Source organism: Bos mutus, chromosome 15 (assembly GCF_027580195.1).
Source record: "Bos mutus isolate GX-2022 chromosome 15, NWIPB_WYAK_1.1, whole genome shotgun sequence".
NCBI classification, from domain to species: domain Eukaryota; kingdom Metazoa; phylum Chordata; class Mammalia; order Artiodactyla; family Bovidae; genus Bos; species Bos mutus.
The window spans coordinates 24,429,208-24,447,357 of NC_091631.1; the positions used below are offsets into that span (position 1 = coordinate 24,429,208).

Here is an 18,150-nt window from a genome sequence, read left to right on the forward strand (position 1 = left end):
GGAGGACCTGGTAGGCTGCAGTCCATGGGGTCGCTGAGGGTTGGACACGACTGAGAGACTTCACTTTCACTTTTCACTTTCATGCATTGGAGAAGGAAATGGCAACCCACTCCAGTGTTCTTCCCTGGAGAATCCCAGGGACGGGGGAGCCTGGTGGGCTGCCGTCTATGGGGTCGCACAGAGTCGGACACGACTAAAGTGACTTAGCAGCAGCAGTAGCAGCAGCAGCATTTTCTGCTATTATGAGAGAACTGACCTAAATGAATAATCGCTTATCCTTAAATTGATGTCTTCTTTTTGAGCTTGAAAATATGTGCATAAACTGGCCAAGTCATTGTAGAAAATCGACTCATTGCCAAGGCAATGAGGGGTGAAGCAGCATGATTAAAAATAAGATGAAATGGAAATATCAACCTCAAGCCTCTCAAACTCCAAGAAGGCAAAGCAATAACATAACTTGGTCTGTGGTAGAATCTGTGTTCTTCAAATCCTTTTTAGACTCTGCCATAATGAAGTCACAGAATATTTTAAATATAAATCTTTAAAACAAAGGTCAACTGATGTCTTTTACATATGGCAAGGGCAACTAATAATCTTCTTTTGTATATGTACATTTTAATGCAATCCTATGAAAGAAAAAAGACGATGGACCCAGACAACACTTTCATTGCACATTCAAAAGGTAAATATATGCCTGGTGTGTATAAAACCCACAAAATTTGATGTCATGTAAGTCATTCAGAACCAAAATATTTTCTTTTTAAATGTTACTTTATGGCAGCATGTGACTTCTGGCCCAGAGACAGTGAATGAAACAACATCTGTGTTTCATTAAAGATATGTCTCCTTATCCTGCCCCATGTGATTGAAACTGATCAAACTGAACTCTCAACAGGTAACTCATTATCCAGATCATTTCATCTGTACTGAAAAGAATATTGGTTTATTCTATTTGCTATAAAAGAACTCAAACTTTGGTTCAAAAACCTTTGAATAATTCCAAAGTAGAAACTTAATAGCACAAGCAGGTACCTGAATTTCAATCATTATTTTACTAGAATCTAGACGTTTCAGGAATCATTTTTTATTTAATAATCTATCAGTTTATTTAGATTTGGACCTTTCACTTGCTGATAGAGATTGGTACAACTTTGTGGCATTTTAAACTTCTTTTTAGCATATTTATTAAGTCTTTATTACATCTAAGGTACTGGGCTAAGTTTTGAAATAATATGAAAGTAAAAGATTCAATTCCTGTATTTCATGTGTTTGTAATGTATGACAATGTCTATAGTCAGCATGTTATAGAAACGGTAATTAGAAAGTCCAACTCATGATCCCTATGATGTGGTAAAAAATTTTGATGGAGGCCTTGTTTCAAGTTCAAGTTCCCTATTACCCTGTGAAAGTATTTAACCATGCTGGGCACCTTCATTTAACATAAAAAGACATGATTGCTTCTATTTACCTTGAAGGAATGCTAAGAGGCATCAAATAAAGCAATATAAGTAAAAATGCTTTGAAAGAATATAAAATACAGAAAGTGTAATATAATATACTATGAAAATGTCAAACTTTACACTTCAGGAATGTTTATGAAGTCATTTGATCACTTTTCTGTAGGCTTTCAATTTTAACCCTGAAGCAAAACATAAATTCATAAAAAATCAGGTAATTTAAAATTTCAAATAGAATCTAGTTTTCTAGTCTAATTTTAAGAACTTTATTCCCTTTGACTTCTCCAACTTGTCTTTGGCAAATGAACTGAGATGATTAGTTTGACTTTTAACCCCCAGGGTTTTAGAAAATTTCTGGGCCACATTTAAAACAAATCACATTGTGTGTCTTCCCCTCAACCCCTTCCTGAAAAGGTGACTATTGAGGGTCATTTCACTGTCGCATTTAGTTCAAAGAAATCATGTGGTATTTTACAATCAACAAAGTAATTTGAAACAGGTGAAGTAAAATACTAGCCTAGCTTAGTTAATACTGATGACGACAATGGGTAACAAAGGCATGGAGAAGTGTGTCCAGTTAATATGATGAAAAACACAGATGGATTTTGATTTCCCCCATTTCACCTTCGTTAGCTAGAGAATTACCCCAAATTTCCACTTTCATTTATCTTTGAAGATACACATTTCTGTGGGGCTATTTCATTTAGTTTGCATTTAGCTCTAAAAATAGGAACAACATCTCTTTTCAAAGATAGTTTTCTGACCATTTATTTCTTGGTTTAGCAAAATGATGCTTTTGTGAAAATGCAGCTGTTTAGTAAAATGGTACTGTTGTAACAAGGTAGTACACGGGGAGGCTTCCAGAAGATCTGGAGGATTTGTGCTCCATGGTGAACATCTCCCTGCTTGATGAAGAATCGGATAGATGGGAGAGTAGATGGTTTCCCAAAACAACCAAAGTTATTCTGCTTCTTGCATTCACACCCTTTTGTGGTATGTATTTGCAGCTTCTCCCGCAAAGGGTGGCCTCTACTTCCTCAACCCTTAAGTCTGGGCTAAAACCTTTGACCAAAAAAGCATGACAACATGGCAGAGATGACATTGTGCTGATTGCTAGCCTGGGTCTCAAGAGGCCTTGTATGTTTCAGCATGCTCTCTGGAGACCCTGCTACCTGCTATGTAGCAGGCATAAGCCTGGGCCAGTCAGGGTGCGGGTGGGGGTGTTGGTGTGTGGGGAAGTGATAGATCAGATGGGGCAGGGACAAGTCATCTCAGCCACCACCTAGGTCCACCAGTCCCTTGCAGACTCAGCAGCAGCAGAACTACTTAGCTGAATATAGCCGAAACTGTAAAACCATAGTCAATGGCTGTGCTTTTAAGCTGGTAAGTTATGGAGTGGTTTTATTTGTTCATTTGTTGTTGTTGTTTTTTTTTTTTTACTGCAGTAGTTAACTGATAGGAATGGTGGCCATGTGACTTTGTGGGAAAAACTCTACATTGTGTTCCCTGGTTTTATTTTCTCTTTCAGGTCTCCAGGGAATGTTAAATGGTCAAAAAGACCTCAAGATATAGTGCTGTGGTAAAATGTCTTGGCAAAGCAGTAAGTGCCAGTAGTTATTTCCAGGGAGAAATGAAGAAATGTAACAAAAAAAAAAAATACATGGAAATCTTCTATCCCTTGTGAACGTGAGGCTGTTCAAGATTTAGGTACAGAGATTTTGTGAGTTTGGATTGTGTTTGGAGAAAGATCTACATTAAGACAAATTAACTAGTGAAACATACAAGTTTTTAGAATACAGAATACTAGTCCTTGGCCTGCCTTGGGGAAAACATGTTGAGGCTCACCTTACCCCAGGTGGATGATGGAGGGCTGGATAATCAGTGTGAAAGCTTAGCTTCCCAGTTGTGTAAGCCACATTGTTTGCATCGATTTTGTCTTGCACTTGCCAGGTATGTCTGTAAAATACAAGAAACATATGTTTAAACAGTCTGTCACTTAGCCAGAGGAAATGTGTTAGAATGAACTTGAGACACGGGAGAAATGGAAACTTCATCTTATGAAATAATTACCATAATGACTATGAGCCAGGAAAAGAGTCTGACCTTTCTTTGTCCAAAGTAGCCTTCTCAGAATCAGCTTCTCATTTCACTTCTCCTCTCCAAAAAAAAGAGTACAGAGTTTATAAAGAGGTGTATATGAGATTGTGGGCTTCCCAGGTGGCTCAGTGGTAAAGAATCCTCCTGCCAAATGGAGGAGACACAAGAGACACGGGTTTGATCCTTGGGTCGGGAAGAGCCCCTGGAGGAGGAAATGACAACCCTCTCCAGTATTCTTGCCTGGAAAATTCCAAGGACAGAGGAGCCTGGCGAGCTACAGTCCATGGGGTCACAAAGAGTTGGACATGACTGAGTGACTGAGCAAGCACACACGCATATGGGATTGTAGGTTATGTTTTTAATAGCTTAATGCATTTCAAAAATGAATTATTGAGGCCAAATTTACAGAATATGAAATGGCCATTTTAAAATGAAAACTTCATTGACATTCAGTGGCATTAGAACATTTACAATGCTGGTAACAAATGCCTCTGTTTATATAGTTTCAAAACATTTCCATCATTCCAAACTAAAACCTACTACCCATTATGCAGTTTCTTTCCACTTTGTCCTCTTCTCAGTCTCTGGCAAATGCCCACCTGCTTTCTATCTCTGTGGATTTAACTACTTTTGTATATTTAATATAAATAGAATCATACATGTGACTCATGTGCCTGGCTTTTTTCACCTAACATAATATTTCTGAGATTCATCTATGTTGTAGCAGGTATCAGCACTTCATTCTTTTTTATGCTTGAATAATGATCTATTGTATGGATATATCACAATGTGTTCATTCATTATTTGATTGACATTTGTGGTGTTTCAACTCTTTGGTTACTGTGAATAGTCCTGGTATGAATATGTGGATTTTCAAGTACATGCATTTATTTGAATAACTATTCTCAATTTGTGGAGGGGTGATATGAAGGAGTAGGTTTATGGGGTTATATCATAATTCTATCTATAAGTTTTTGTTCAGTTCAGTTCAGTCGCTAAGTTGTGTTCAACTCTTTGCCACCCCATGAACCACAGCACGCCAGGCCTCCCTGTCCTTCATCAACTCCCGGAGTTTGCTCAAATTCATGTCCATCGAGTTGGTGATGCTACCCAGCCATCTCATACTCTGTTGAGCCCTTCTCCTCCTGCCCCCAATCCTTTCCAGTGAGTCAACTCTTCGCATCAGGTGGCCAAAGTATTGGAGTTTCAGCTTCAACATCAGTCCTTCTAATGAACACCCAGGACTGATTTCCTTTAGTATGGACTGCTTGGATCTCCTTGCAGTCCAAGGGACTCTCAAGGGTTTTCTCCAACACCACAGTTCAAAAGCATCAATACTTCGGTGCCTAGCTTTCTTCACAGTCCAACTCTCCCATCCATACATGACCACTGGAAAAACCATAGCCTTGACTAGATGGACCTTTGTTGGCAAAATAATGTCTCTGCTTTTTAATAGGCTATTTAGGTTGGTCATAACTTTCCTTCCAAGGAGTAAGCGTCTTTCAATTTCATGGCTGCAATCACCATCTGCAGTGATTTTGGAGCCCCCCCAAAATAAAGTCTGACACTGTTTCCATTGTTTCCCCACCTATTTGCCATGAAGTGATGGGACCACATGCCGTGATCTTAGTTTTCTGAATATTGAGCTTTAAGCCAACTTTTTCACTCTCCTCTTTCACTTTCATCAAGAGGCTTTTTAGTTCCTCTTCACTTTCTGCCATAAGGGTAGTGTCATCTGCATATCTGAGGTTATTGATATTTTTTCCTGGCAATCTTGATTCTAGCTTGTGCTTCTTCCAGCCCAGTGTTTCCCATGATGTACTCTGCATATAAGTTAAATAAGCAGGGTGACAATATACAGCCTTGACGTACTCCTTTTCCTATTTGGAACCACTGTGTTATTCCATGTCCAGTTCTAACTGTTGCTTCCTGACCTGCATACAGGTTTCTCAAGAGGTGGGTCAGGTGGTCTGGTATTCCCATCTCTTTCAGAATTTTCCACAGTTTATTGTGATCCACACAGTCAAAGGCTTTGGCATAGTCAATAAAACAGAAATAGATGTTTTTCTGGAACTCTCTTGCTTTTTCGATGATCCAGCAGATGTTGGCAATTTGATCTCTGGTTCCTCTGCCTTTTCTAAAATCAGCTTGAACATCTGGAAGTTCATGGTTTATGTATTGCTGAAGCCTGGCTTGCAGAATTTTTTTTTTTTTTTGGCTTGGAGAATTTTAAGCATTACTTTATTGGCATGTAAGATGAGTGTAATTGTGCGGTAGTTTGAGCATTCTTTGGCATTGCCTTTCTTTGGGATTGGAATGAAAACTGACCTTTTCCAGTCCTGTGGCCACTGCTGAATTTTCCAAATTTGCTGGCATATTGAGTGCAGCACTTTCACAGCATCATCTTTCAGGATTTGAAATAGCCCAACTGTAATTCCATCACCTCCACTAGCTTTGTTCGTAGTGATGCTTTCTAAGGCCCACTTGACTTCACATTCCAGGATGTCTGGCTCTAGGTGAGTGATCACACCATCATGATTATCTGGGTCGTGAAGATCCTTTTTTGTACAGTTCTACCACCAAATTGTTTTCCACAGCAGCTCAACCATTTTACATTGTCACCAGCAATGTGTGACGGTTCCAGTGTCTCCACATCCTCACTCTACTTGTTTTCTTTCTTTTTTTTAAATTAAGTTATTATAACTATCTTAGGATGTGAAGTGGTAGCTCATGGTTTTGCTTTGTAATATCCTAATGGCTAATGATGTTGAGCAACTTTTCCTTGGAAGATGGAAACAATGGGTAATTGGAAGGAAGCTGTGTCTCAAAATAAACCAAAGTTGGTCACCATATACACATGCCATTTTATTGTTATTACAATGTCCACCTATTATACTATGTTCATGAGTGAGTGACTGAAAGTTGATTAATCTTGTCTGACTCTTTGCGACCCCATGGACTATACTGTCCATGGAATTCTCCAGGCCAGAATACTGGAGTGGGTAACTATTCCCTTTTCCAGGGGATATTCCCAACCCAGGGACTGAACCCTGGTCTCCTGCATTGCAGGTGGGTTCTCTACCAGCCAAGCCACCAGGTAAGCCTTTATGTTTATAGTCATGAAATCATTTTCAATAACTATATATTGAGCAAATGTATTTGATTCCATGTATTGTTTTAGCATTAGAAATATAGCTGGGAACAAAAAGAACAAACAAGTAATTACCAAATCTAATATCAGGTAGAGATAAGTGCTATAAAGAAAATAAAGCAAGTTAAGGAGACAGAGAATGGGGCCAGAAGAACATCGTGGTAGAAATGATGCTTTGGGAAGTACTCTAGAAAGAGCTGAAATTTTTCATAGAGGCCTGAATTAAATAAAGGAAGGAGAATGTGAATTTCTGAGAGAGGTATTTGAGGCAAGGAAATGTGAAATGAAAAGGTTGGGCTTCTTCCCCATTCTCTGAGACTGAGGATGAAATTAGCTATTTTGGTCTTTTTTTGTTTTTTCTCATTTAAATTTAGGGTGGAAAGCCTGGTGTATCTTTCATTAACGATTAAAGAGTCATCTACATGTGGCCATGAACTGGAAAGAAACCTAGTGAAAGGAAAAGAGGGTATATACAGCATGCTGCTGCTCATTTCAAGTATGAGTCAGGCAATCCATTATATCATCATGACTATAGCCAAGAAATACATGTTCTCTATGAAGTTCATGTCATTCCACGGCCCATATATAATACAGATTCAGACTATTGTCAACATCAGCACTCCAAGAATAACCAACATGTAGTAAGGGATTTAAGGATACAAAAAAAGTAATTGTATCGAGTTTTAGAAGACATAAGATCCTCTAAGAAGATGATGCTGTTGACACTGTCAGGAGGAAATGACTTTATTTAGATTTTCTCCCCTAGAGTGATGATGGTTTTGCATTGATCCATCTACATTCTCTTTCCTGATTGCTCCTATGATCAAGGGTAGAGGAACCGAGTTTTTCTGTGGCCAGAGCTGGCTGAGATTCAAGGTGTGAACTTCAGCCAGGGAACAGAGCTTTTCTTTGACACTAACTGGCTTCCACAGAGATGAGGCTTGTGACTTGGCCTCTTCAGAGCAGTTCTCCAGCCCTCTGAGCTAACTGGCAGGGGATAATAAACATTTTTTAGCCCTTAAGTGTCTTAGGCACGGTATGGGATGTATAGCCTAAAAGTCTACACTCACACATAATGATAAATCCCAGGAAAGGAGTTTGCCAGTTCCAAGAATAAAACATTCTCTTAATAGTTATAGCATAAGTCTGGAAAAATCTTAGAAATGTCATTTGATCTACCTTTCGACCTCCTTATAGAAATGAATCACGCCAGGAAGGCTGCTGCTGATTGTCTATGACTCTAAGTTTTCACGTATCCTTTTCAAATCCAAATCTCCAATAAAACACAGCAGAAATAAATGCAAACATGATGCATTGGCCTATGTAAAAAGCATTTTTTAAAAGCCCACTTGTGGGCCTTAGTAAGATTAGGGTGTATTTACAATGCACCTCTCATTAGTGATATAGTCTTCAGATCTAAGTAAGGCAACAACTAAAGCAGATTATCAGGAGTTATGATGCAACAGAAGTGGAGCATCAGATTGTTCTAAAGCTGGGAAGCAGGCTCAGTGTAGCATCTGTATCCAGTGGTATAGACCTGCTTGGCATTGCCCTGGGGCAGGTAATTGTCACTGAATGAATAATACTGTTTTTGCCAAAGTGAAAGTGAAGTTGCTCAATCGTGTCCGACTCTTTGCGACCCCACGGACTGTAGCCTACCAAGCTCCTCTGTCCATGGGATTTTTCCAGGCCAATAGTACTGGAGTGGATTGCCATTTCCTTCTCCAGGGGATCTTCCCGACCCAGGGATCGAACCCAGGTCTCCCGCATTATAGACAGACACTTTACCATCTGAGCCACTGGGGAAGTTTTTGCCAAAGACTACATTAAATAAACCTATGTATTTTCACTGAGCTGTTCATGTCATTCTAAACATTTATTAATAATTAGAACTCTCCCTTATATTTTCCATCTATTCAAGAGTTTGTTAAAAGCTTCTGTACATTAAAATCATGATTTTAAAACAGTATTTCATGGAATTGGTTTGAGTGCTAATTTACTAGATTTACCCTAATCTAAATGACCATTCATAGATACTATGGTATTTCATAATATTAATAGTGTTTTGTGATGAATTTGAATCCTTCAATATGTATGGAATGCTGAAGTTTAGCTTTTGATAGATCTTTTTTCTTTATACTCTTGGTGATGAATTTATACTCTTTTGGTTAGTGGCTCATACTTGGAAGATCAAGCTGAATTCATTTGTAATCTTTGTCTTTTTTGAAGTAGTACTTATATGAAAGGATGTTCTAAACCTGCCACCTAGATTTATTGTCCCTAGCAGCTACAACCTCTTATACTGCAAGTTCTTCTGGTCAGATTAAGAAAGAATGCCCTTTTTGAAACATCATTATATATCCCATTGGGTCAAAAATATAATGGTCATGTATTGTTTTTGTTTTTAAATTTTAACATGGAAAATGCTCTTCTAGCTAAAATAAACTAAAAAGTTGTATAGTTAACCATCCAAAGGAATATCCTATTGCTTATTATTTCTAACTATATTTGTGACATTTCCACATGTGACTTCCTGGATGTAGTCACTCTTTAGACCTCTAGTTACTTATGTTTCCAGTACTATTTTTAGGGACATACTAGTGGCCAGGAACTGAGGATGTAGAATTGGATAGACATGGTACTTGCACTTCATGAAACTGATAGTCTATGGGGAAGACAAATTAGTGTGATTTATCTTCCAAAGTTAACTTACAAGATGTTATGAAAGTAAAGAAATGACCATCAAGTAGAGACATGAAGATCGGGTAGGATTTACCTAGAAGCATAAGGGTCATCTATAAACAAAGCTAGTGGGGGTGATGGAATTACAGTTGAGCTATTTCAAATCCTAAAAGATGATGCTGTGAAAGTGCTGCACTCAATATGCCAGCAAATCTGGAAAACTCAGCAGTGGCCACAGGACTGGAAACGGTCAGTTTTCATTCCAATCCCAAAGAAAGGCAATGCCAAAGAATGCTCAAACTACTGCACAATTGCACTCATCTCACACACTAGTAAAGTAATGCTCAAAATCCTTCAAGCCAAGCTTCAACAATATGTGAACTTCCAGATGTTCAAGCTGGGTTTTAGAAAAGGCAGAGGAACCACAGGTCAAATTGCCAACATTTGCTGGATCATCGAAAAAGCAAGAAAGTTCCAGGAAAACATCTATTTCTGCTTTATTGACTATGCCAAAGCCTTTGACTGTGTGGATCACAATAAACTGGAAAATTCTGAAAGAGATGGGCATACCAGACCACCTGACCTGCCTCTTGAGAAACCTGTATGCAGGTCAGGAAGCAACAGTTAGAACTGGACATGGAACAACAGACTGGTTCCAAATAGGAAAAGGAGTACATCAAGGCTGTATATTGTCACCCTGCTTATTTAACTTATATGCAGAGTACATCATGAGAAATGCTGGGCTGGATGAAGCACAAGCTGAAATCAAGATTGCTGGGAGAAATATCAATAACCTCAGATATGCAGATGACAGAACTAAAGAGCCTCTTGATGAAAGTGAAAGAGGAGAGGGAAAATGTTGGCTTAAAGCTCAACAGTCAAAAAACAAAGATCATGGCATCTGGTCCCATTACTTCATGGCAAATAGATGGAGAAACAGTGGAAACAGTGTCAGACTTTACTTTTTTGGGCTCCAAAATCACTGCAAATAGAGACTGCAGCCATGAAATAAAAAGATGCTTACTCCTTGGAAGGAAAGTTATGACCAACCTAGACAGCATATTAAAAAGCAGAGACATTACTTTGCCAACAAAGGCCCATCTCATCAAGGCTATGGTTTTTCCAGTAGTCATGTATGGATGTGAGAGTTGAACTCTAAAGAAAGCCAAGCACCTAAGAATTGGTGCTTTTGAACTGTGGTGTTGGAAAAGACTCTTGAGAGTCCCTTGGACTGCAAGGAGATCCAACCAGTCCATCCTAAAGAAAATCAGTCCTGGGTGTTCATTAGAAGGACTGATGTTGAAGCTGAAACTCCAATACTTTGGCCACCTGATGTGACGAGCTGACTCATTTGAAAAGACCCTGATGCTGGGAAAGATTGAAGGTGAGAGGAGAAGGGGATGACAGAGGATGAGATGGTTGGATGGGATCACTGACTCAATGGAGATGACTTTGAGTAAACTCCAAGAGTTGGTGATGGACAGGGAGGCCTGGCATGCTGCAGTCTATGGGGTTGCAAAGAGTTGGACATGACTGAGCAATTGAACTGAATTGATAAGGGTCATCACAGCCAGAAAAAAATAGCTTATGAGAAGTGGAGGGAGAGAATATGGTCTATCAGAGGATGAGAGAGAGGATGTCAAGTGGGCTGGACCAAGAGGATTTGCTCCATGGCTGTTCTTGGCTTCCTTTCACATTTCTGATTCTCTTATAGCCCTGCAAAGTCTTACAAAAAAATCTCATTCTATTAGGGTATAGAGATGGGCCCTCCAAAGCCATAATACATGGTACCAGCAATTGTGTAGGAGGAAGCAGAGAGAAGGTTCTAGATATCTGATGGATTTGGAAAATTCCCAAATCACAAACATGTTCACTGGAAAGTGCAGTGGGGCAATTTGCGAATGCCAATTAAGTCTGGGAGAGGTTTTTCACATTCCAGTATGGCTTAATACAGGAGGTCTATGGTAAGGAGTTGGAATAGTCTGGGCCCCATAAACTCTAAAAACTTACCAAACTCCCTTCCATGATAAAGCTCCCTTCCAAGAAAAAGACCCTAAATTGAATATTACAGGGACAAAGGACAAAGATCTGGATGAAAGCAAAAGAGAAGGACTAGGAGAAGGAGAAAAAGAATATTATCAGACATCACTGTGATATCTGGCATAAACCATAAATTACAAAAGATTTCTGAATCATATACCCTTTTAACAGTTAAGAAAACAAAGTTTTTTATAAAAATGAGCAACATAGAAATGATTAAGTTTTAGTTTCATATTTATTTTTTAAAGGGAAAGAATAAATCAAAATAGCACACCCACAGACAATATGTACCAGAAGGATATGACCCCAAAAGATGAGCATAAAATATTATAATTATCCCTATTTCTAATTTGTTTTCTACATATAATTACTTCTGATGAATCCAGAAAACTGATACACTACATGAAAGAATAACTCACATAAGAATTAGAAACTAAAAATGGGGCAGTATACTCAGAAAGGAAAAAAATTAAAATTTTTTTAAAAAAGGAAGGCTAAATTAGAAGAAATGCAAGATCAAATAAGCATAACAAATAATGCCTTTAGATAGCTAGAGGATGAAAGGGAGAAGAATTTAAATGTCAAAAAGAGGGAAGAGATAAGAAGTACTGGAGAAAGTAACAAATTAAGATTTTGATATATGGCAAAACCAATACAATATTGTAAAGTTAAATAAAATAAAATTAAAAAAAATAAAAATTAAAAAAAAAGAGGATAGGCAAAGAAGATTTAATATATACATAATAGATGTCCTCAAAAGAAGAAACCCAAATTAAAAACAGAAAGTTCTAGAAACTACAATTTTAAAAAGGCTTAAAATTAAAAAAGTTATATTTGACACTTTGCATTGAAAGATCGTCAAACACTCTCTGAAAACGTTGCCTCAGAGCAACCAATACCAAGACATAGTCTATAAAATCAGTACTCTTGAAAAAAAAAAAAATCTTCTGAGGGGATCTAGGTAGAAATACCAAATTACTTATAAGGAAAAGAAATTACTAATAAAATCATATGGACATATTAGAGATGTTATAAGCCAAGAATTTTATATTTAGCCAAGCTGATTTTCAAGTATAAAGTTCTTAAGCTGCTTTCAACATGCAAGAATTCAGAGAATATTGTTCCCATGAGTTCTTCCAGAGAAATTTACAAGAGGATGGGCTTCAGGCAACTAAAGTGAATAGAAATACATTGGTGTAGCACTGGTGCTGATGAGCAAATTTATATTTACAAAAAGAATCAATTGTTAGGTAAGGAAAAAAGGTATCAGAAAACTAAAAAGTTGGGAATCCAAACTTTAGTGATAAGGGAGTCACACTGGGGTGATCATACTTTAAACTAGAAAAATATGTAAGTGAATATGGTAGTGAATACCTTAAAATTCAAGGGAGCTATTACATGGGGGGAGAAAAGGAAGGTTTGTGATTGGTTAGGACTTGTGGGTGGGTTGTAGAGTGGCTGCCAGTGTTCTATTTCTTGACCTGGATGGTATTTAAGAGTGTTTGCCTTAGTAATTCATTAAACTATACATTTGTTTTATGTGATTTTTCTCTATCCATATTATATTCTACCATGAGAAGTATTTTTTTTTATCCTCTATTTTTAAAGGTTAATAATACTCTCAGCAATAAAGTTGAAGATGGGCTTGAAGATGGGCTTCCCAGGTGACTTAGTGGTAAAGAATCTTCCTGCCAATGAATGAGATGAGGGTTTGATTCCTGGGTCAGGAGGATTCTGTGGAGGAGGAAATGGCAACCCATTCCCGTATTCTTGACTGAAAAAAAGCCCATGGACAGAGGAGCCTGGCAGGCTGCAGTCCATGGGGTCATGAAGAATTGGACAAATGGCACCCCACTCCAGTACTTTTGCCTAGAAAATCCCATGGACGGAGGAGCCTGGTAGGCTGCAGTCCATGGGGTCGCTAAGAGTCGGACACGACTGAGCGACTTCACTTTCACTTTTCACTTTCATGCATTGGAGAAGGAAATGGCAACCCACTCCAGTGTTCTTGCCTGGAGAATCCCAGGGACGGGGGAGCCTGGTGGGCTGCCGTCTATGGGTCGCACAGAGTCGGACACGACTGAAGCGACTTAGCAGCAGCAGCAGCAGCAGGGGACTGAACACACATAAATGATAGGAAGATGACAACTACCTTTAAAAACATAAGCAGTTACAGCAATTTGCTTCAAAGTTCAAAAGGCCTTCATTATAAAAAACTTAGAATGCAATCCATTGCAAAAAAAAATCTATGAGAATTCCACATTAAGCATATGTAATGGTTTTTTGGGGGGTTGGGGGATGGAAAACTGCTTAATTTATTTCACCAGAGCAAGAACTGGATGATAGTTTAATTAATAATGTGAAAGATTAAAATATAAACTTAATCTTTTCTTGTAACAAGTTATCTGATTCTTTGTCAATTGTCATTTCCCCTTTGCATAAACAGTTGGCTATAATTTGAGCTTAATAGAGAAGAAGGGAAGGAATGAATATTCTGATGCTGTCATTATGGTTTAGTTTGAGGACTTTCCACATAGGGCTGTCAAATTACTTTCCTGCCTCTGGGCTTGCAATACGAGTAGAAGCCACATTTGATAGTCAATGATTATTATGGCACTAGGAACTGAGAAAATGTTAATAACAACAAACCACCCATAGTAGCATGGTGTACAGGCAAGATTGCAGACTACTGAATCAAGTAAAGCTGAGTTAGCAACTGATTGTTCTGCTTCAGTTTCCTTACCTTTAAAATGGGGATAATGATTCTTATCAGAATTGTCAAGATTCAAGATCATGATGTAGAGCACGGAGTTCAATACTTAGCACATAAAAGGTGCTTAATGGAAAATTATTTTCTCACATCTCAGTAACAGCAGCTGCTGGTCTTGACATCATAGAGTATTACCAAGGAGGTAACAGGGATCGGAGGGCTTGTGGAGAAGCAACTGCTTTATTAGGGTAGCTTACAAATTTCCTCAAGTGATTTCTAGAGGAGCATGAGACAGAGAAGTTATTTTTCCTTTCATTCATGAGATGACCTCATACTCAAGTGGTTTTGCTGGCATTAACTGCAAAACCTAATATTACAGAAGGAACTCCAGGGACTAGCTCTTGGCTGATAACATAAACTGGGATTCACAATGGCTGAAACAACTTAGCATGCTGTCCTGCTTAGGAAACCCTAATACTCAGAAGAGTACACATTTTAAATACCCACCCTCCCATCCTCAAATACTGTGCTAAATTTAAAACAACTCACTAAGAAATCTCAGTGCAAAATGTTCACAAAGTAGGATGAAATTACAACTCAATTCAGAACTCAGACAAGATTTCTTTGTTTTCTTCTCAAGTCTGAATTGCTTCTAGATTGGTCTTTTCTAACTCAGAAGCCATTTTTATCCAAGAAGGGCTGTGTGGTTTTCTGAAGCAATTGCTTGGCTAGAAACTTCAGCAAAATGGGTAAACTAGATTTTCCTTTCCCTTCTCAGTCCCACACTTTAGAAAAGAAATGTTTTATAGTAACATGTACATCAAACAAGCAGCTGTTTCAAAGTCAGATTTGGAGGGAGTACTAACAGTAGGAGTAATTTCTAAGGGTCCAGATGCCAAATAATCATATTTTCACTCATACATCCTCAATCTCTAAAACAAGTTAATGTGTGAAATGCTGCTGGGCTGGCTTACAGAAATGCTAGCAGAAATCCAGTGAATGCTGGATGGGAGATATATTTGTTTTCCCCAGAGGCCACTTCAATATTGCTAATTCTTAACTGGCCTGGCTGGTGTATTTGACAAACAGCCCAACAGAAACATTTGCTGTTTGATATTTTTTGATTCATCTGATGAAGCCTGCATGCAAGGCACTCATGCAGATGCAAGTGTCAGCAGTAATAGTAGCATTTTACATTTTTTTCCAGCAACTTTTCATCCAAAGGCCTCGAAGAGCCTGATTGGTATTAAAACACTCCCTTAGAAAAGAGAAACAAGTCCTCACTAGAAGAGAATGATAGAACTCTGGGAAATTACATGAGAAGTTTAGACTAATTTTTCACCTACAAATAGGCGGTGGTGAAGCCATGATTAAGCTCTGTTTCCTCATTGGTCCTGTGGGCAGCTCTCAGGGCAGTAAGGCAATACAGATGGTCTGGGGTGTTCAGTCCTTAATTCTTTCCTAAACTTTTTGAAATGAAGTGTTTCAAAATATTTATATTTTCCCACTACAGTTTGTGACCTTATAAGTTTTATTCAATATTTATATCATGTTCATGCTTGTCTCTACAAGATAAAAATTGGCTACCACCAAAATCCAGAAATTTCTTTTCTTTTCTTTCTTTCTTACCATCTTTATTTTACTCCTGCTGTTACTGTTCCAGAAAAGTGTATTATTAATCTTATTAGTCTAATCCTTGTTGCATGTGTTACTGCATCTTGCTTGTGCTAGAAAATAAAACATTCTTGGAAAGAATAAAGAACTGAACTTCTGGAAAGGAATCTTGCTAGCTAAGGTTGAAATTTGTGTTCTCTTCCGGTTGACTTTCTAGTGAGTTGTTCATGAGGTTAATTTTCTAACTGAGGACTGATAAATGTCGATAATGCTAAAAAAGAATTTTTGATGTCTTGATCAAATGGAATTCCTTAACATCATAGCTTATATTCCCTCTCATTAACATTTCCTGAGAGATAAATGTGTGTGAAGCACCAAGCTAGTTCTAAAGAAAGGTGATGGCCTGATCAGGCCACCATTCCTACCTGAAAGAAGTTCAGTATGACAGTAGCAATGGCAATGAATAAACTTATTGTCAAAGGTTGTCCTGGCTAGTAGTAGCAGCAAGATAACTAGTGAATACATGAGGCTAATGGTAAACACTTTAGAAAATACGATGTTGAATCCTGCCCCCTACCCCATCTCTATCACACACACACGTTAGTTGTCCAATTAACTAGAGAAGGAAGTCTCAGGTTATGTTTTTGCCTTTTTAGGGAAGACCATCTGAACTTCTCAGTGTCGTCATATATTTTAGAGTTTCAAAAGACAATGACCAGCAAACATTACTACAGTCCAACAAGTAGTGTTGTGATATCTTACAACAGAATAGTTCACTTTTTTCCACACTATGCATTATCCGTAACAATGGAATTTCTTACAAGAAACAGGAAAATGCCTAACTAGATGCTATGAATATACAGATATTTCAACTCTCTTTTCTGGATAAGCCATTCAGAATGCAAAACTGGCTCCTAGGAAGTAGAGTAAAGTACTTATTAATATTTTGTTTTCTTCTAATGCCCAGGATTGAGAATGAGGTGCTGGTAGAGCTGAGGCTGGGAAAGGGGTTCTCTCCCCTAGAGTCGCAGAGGCTGCTAGAGCAAGGAAAGATGTAGTGTGAGTGGTGGTTAGAATAGAGGGAGAGAAAGATGAGTAGGCCAAGCAAGAAGGGCACGAAAGACTGAAAAGGAGCCAAAAACAGAGGACTTGGAACAGGTTGTTTGTAGACAGGATTAAGTCAGGGAGATGGAAAAGTGAGGGAGGTGCATGCCAGAAAGAAGGTGAAGCATGAAGGGGGAAAAGCAATCCTAGCAAAGTGAGAAAAGAACTATGGCTGTAGTTGTTCCCTCGCCAGCTTCTTTGGTGGATAAAATGGTTTGCATATATGTTGAGTTAGCTTGTGGTGGGGAGAAGGAGCTGTACGGAATTATACAGTTGTAATTAAATATGTATGTATTAATATCACATCTATTTATACACTGGTAGCATGGCAACCCACTCCAGTGTTCTTGACGGGGGAGCCTAGTGGACTGCCGTCTATGGGGTCACACAGAGTAGGACGTGACTGAAGCGACTTAGCAGCAGCAGCAGCAGCCTGTGCAAATTTGAGGAGCCCTGGCTTCCTTCTGTCCAGTTGGCATATTAATAGCTGAATATTACCCCATTATCACCATGCTTTCAGCAGACCAGGAGAGCACCATCCTTTAGCTCTGTGCTACCTTTTAATTACTGTTGGCATATATTGCCTGTCTTGTTCCCTCATTTGTAATGCCAAAAGTCGAGGACTCCTTGATAGTTTATTCCTTGGTTTTATGGGATATGTATTGTTCTTTGAGCTTCCCTTGTGGCTCAGCTGGTAAAGAATTCACTTGCAATGTGGGAGACCTGGGTTCAATCCCTGGGTTGGGAAGATCCCCTGGAGAAGGGAAAGGCTACCCACTCCAGTACTCTGGACTGGAGAATTCCATGGACTGTATAGTCCATGGGGTCACAAAGAGTCGGACACAACTGAGTAACTTTCACTAATTGTTCTACACTATCTAGATGAAGTCAACTCAACTATTTACATTCATCCACATACAAGAATTGGAGAAGGAAATGTCAACACACTCCAGTATTCTTGCCTGGATGATCCCATGGACAGAGGAGGCTGGCAAGGCTACAGTCAGCCCATGGGATCACAAGAGTTGGGCACAGCTGAGAGACTAAACCACCAGCACCACATACAAGAATCACCAAAGATAATTTTGCATAAGTAGAAACCCAAATCTGGCTCAGAACAAAATGCTGGTGTGGTGTTTTGCACATGGCAAAGTATTCAATTGTTGCATGGATGTGTAGGACAATACCACCAACCAAGACATTCTCTTTCATTGATTATACTTATTTTCAGATTTACTCTATGGGATGCTTCCTTGAATGCTTTATTCTACTTGACAGTGGCAGTGGAGTGTAAT

General features: G+C 38.7%; 1 protein-coding gene across 1 annotated transcript in view; it reads right to left on the minus strand.

Moving 5' to 3' along the window:
- BBOX1 (gamma-butyrobetaine hydroxylase 1) overlaps nucleotides 1-18,150 on the minus strand; it is a 66,261-nt gene that overhangs the window by 15,258 nt on the left and 32,853 nt on the right. The window contains exon 4 of the mRNA XM_005890664.2: nucleotides 3,308-3,413. Within this exon, the coding sequence (XP_005890726.1) occupies nucleotides 3,308-3,413 (106 nt within the window). The remainder of the gene's footprint in view (nucleotides 1-3,307; nucleotides 3,414-18,150) is intronic.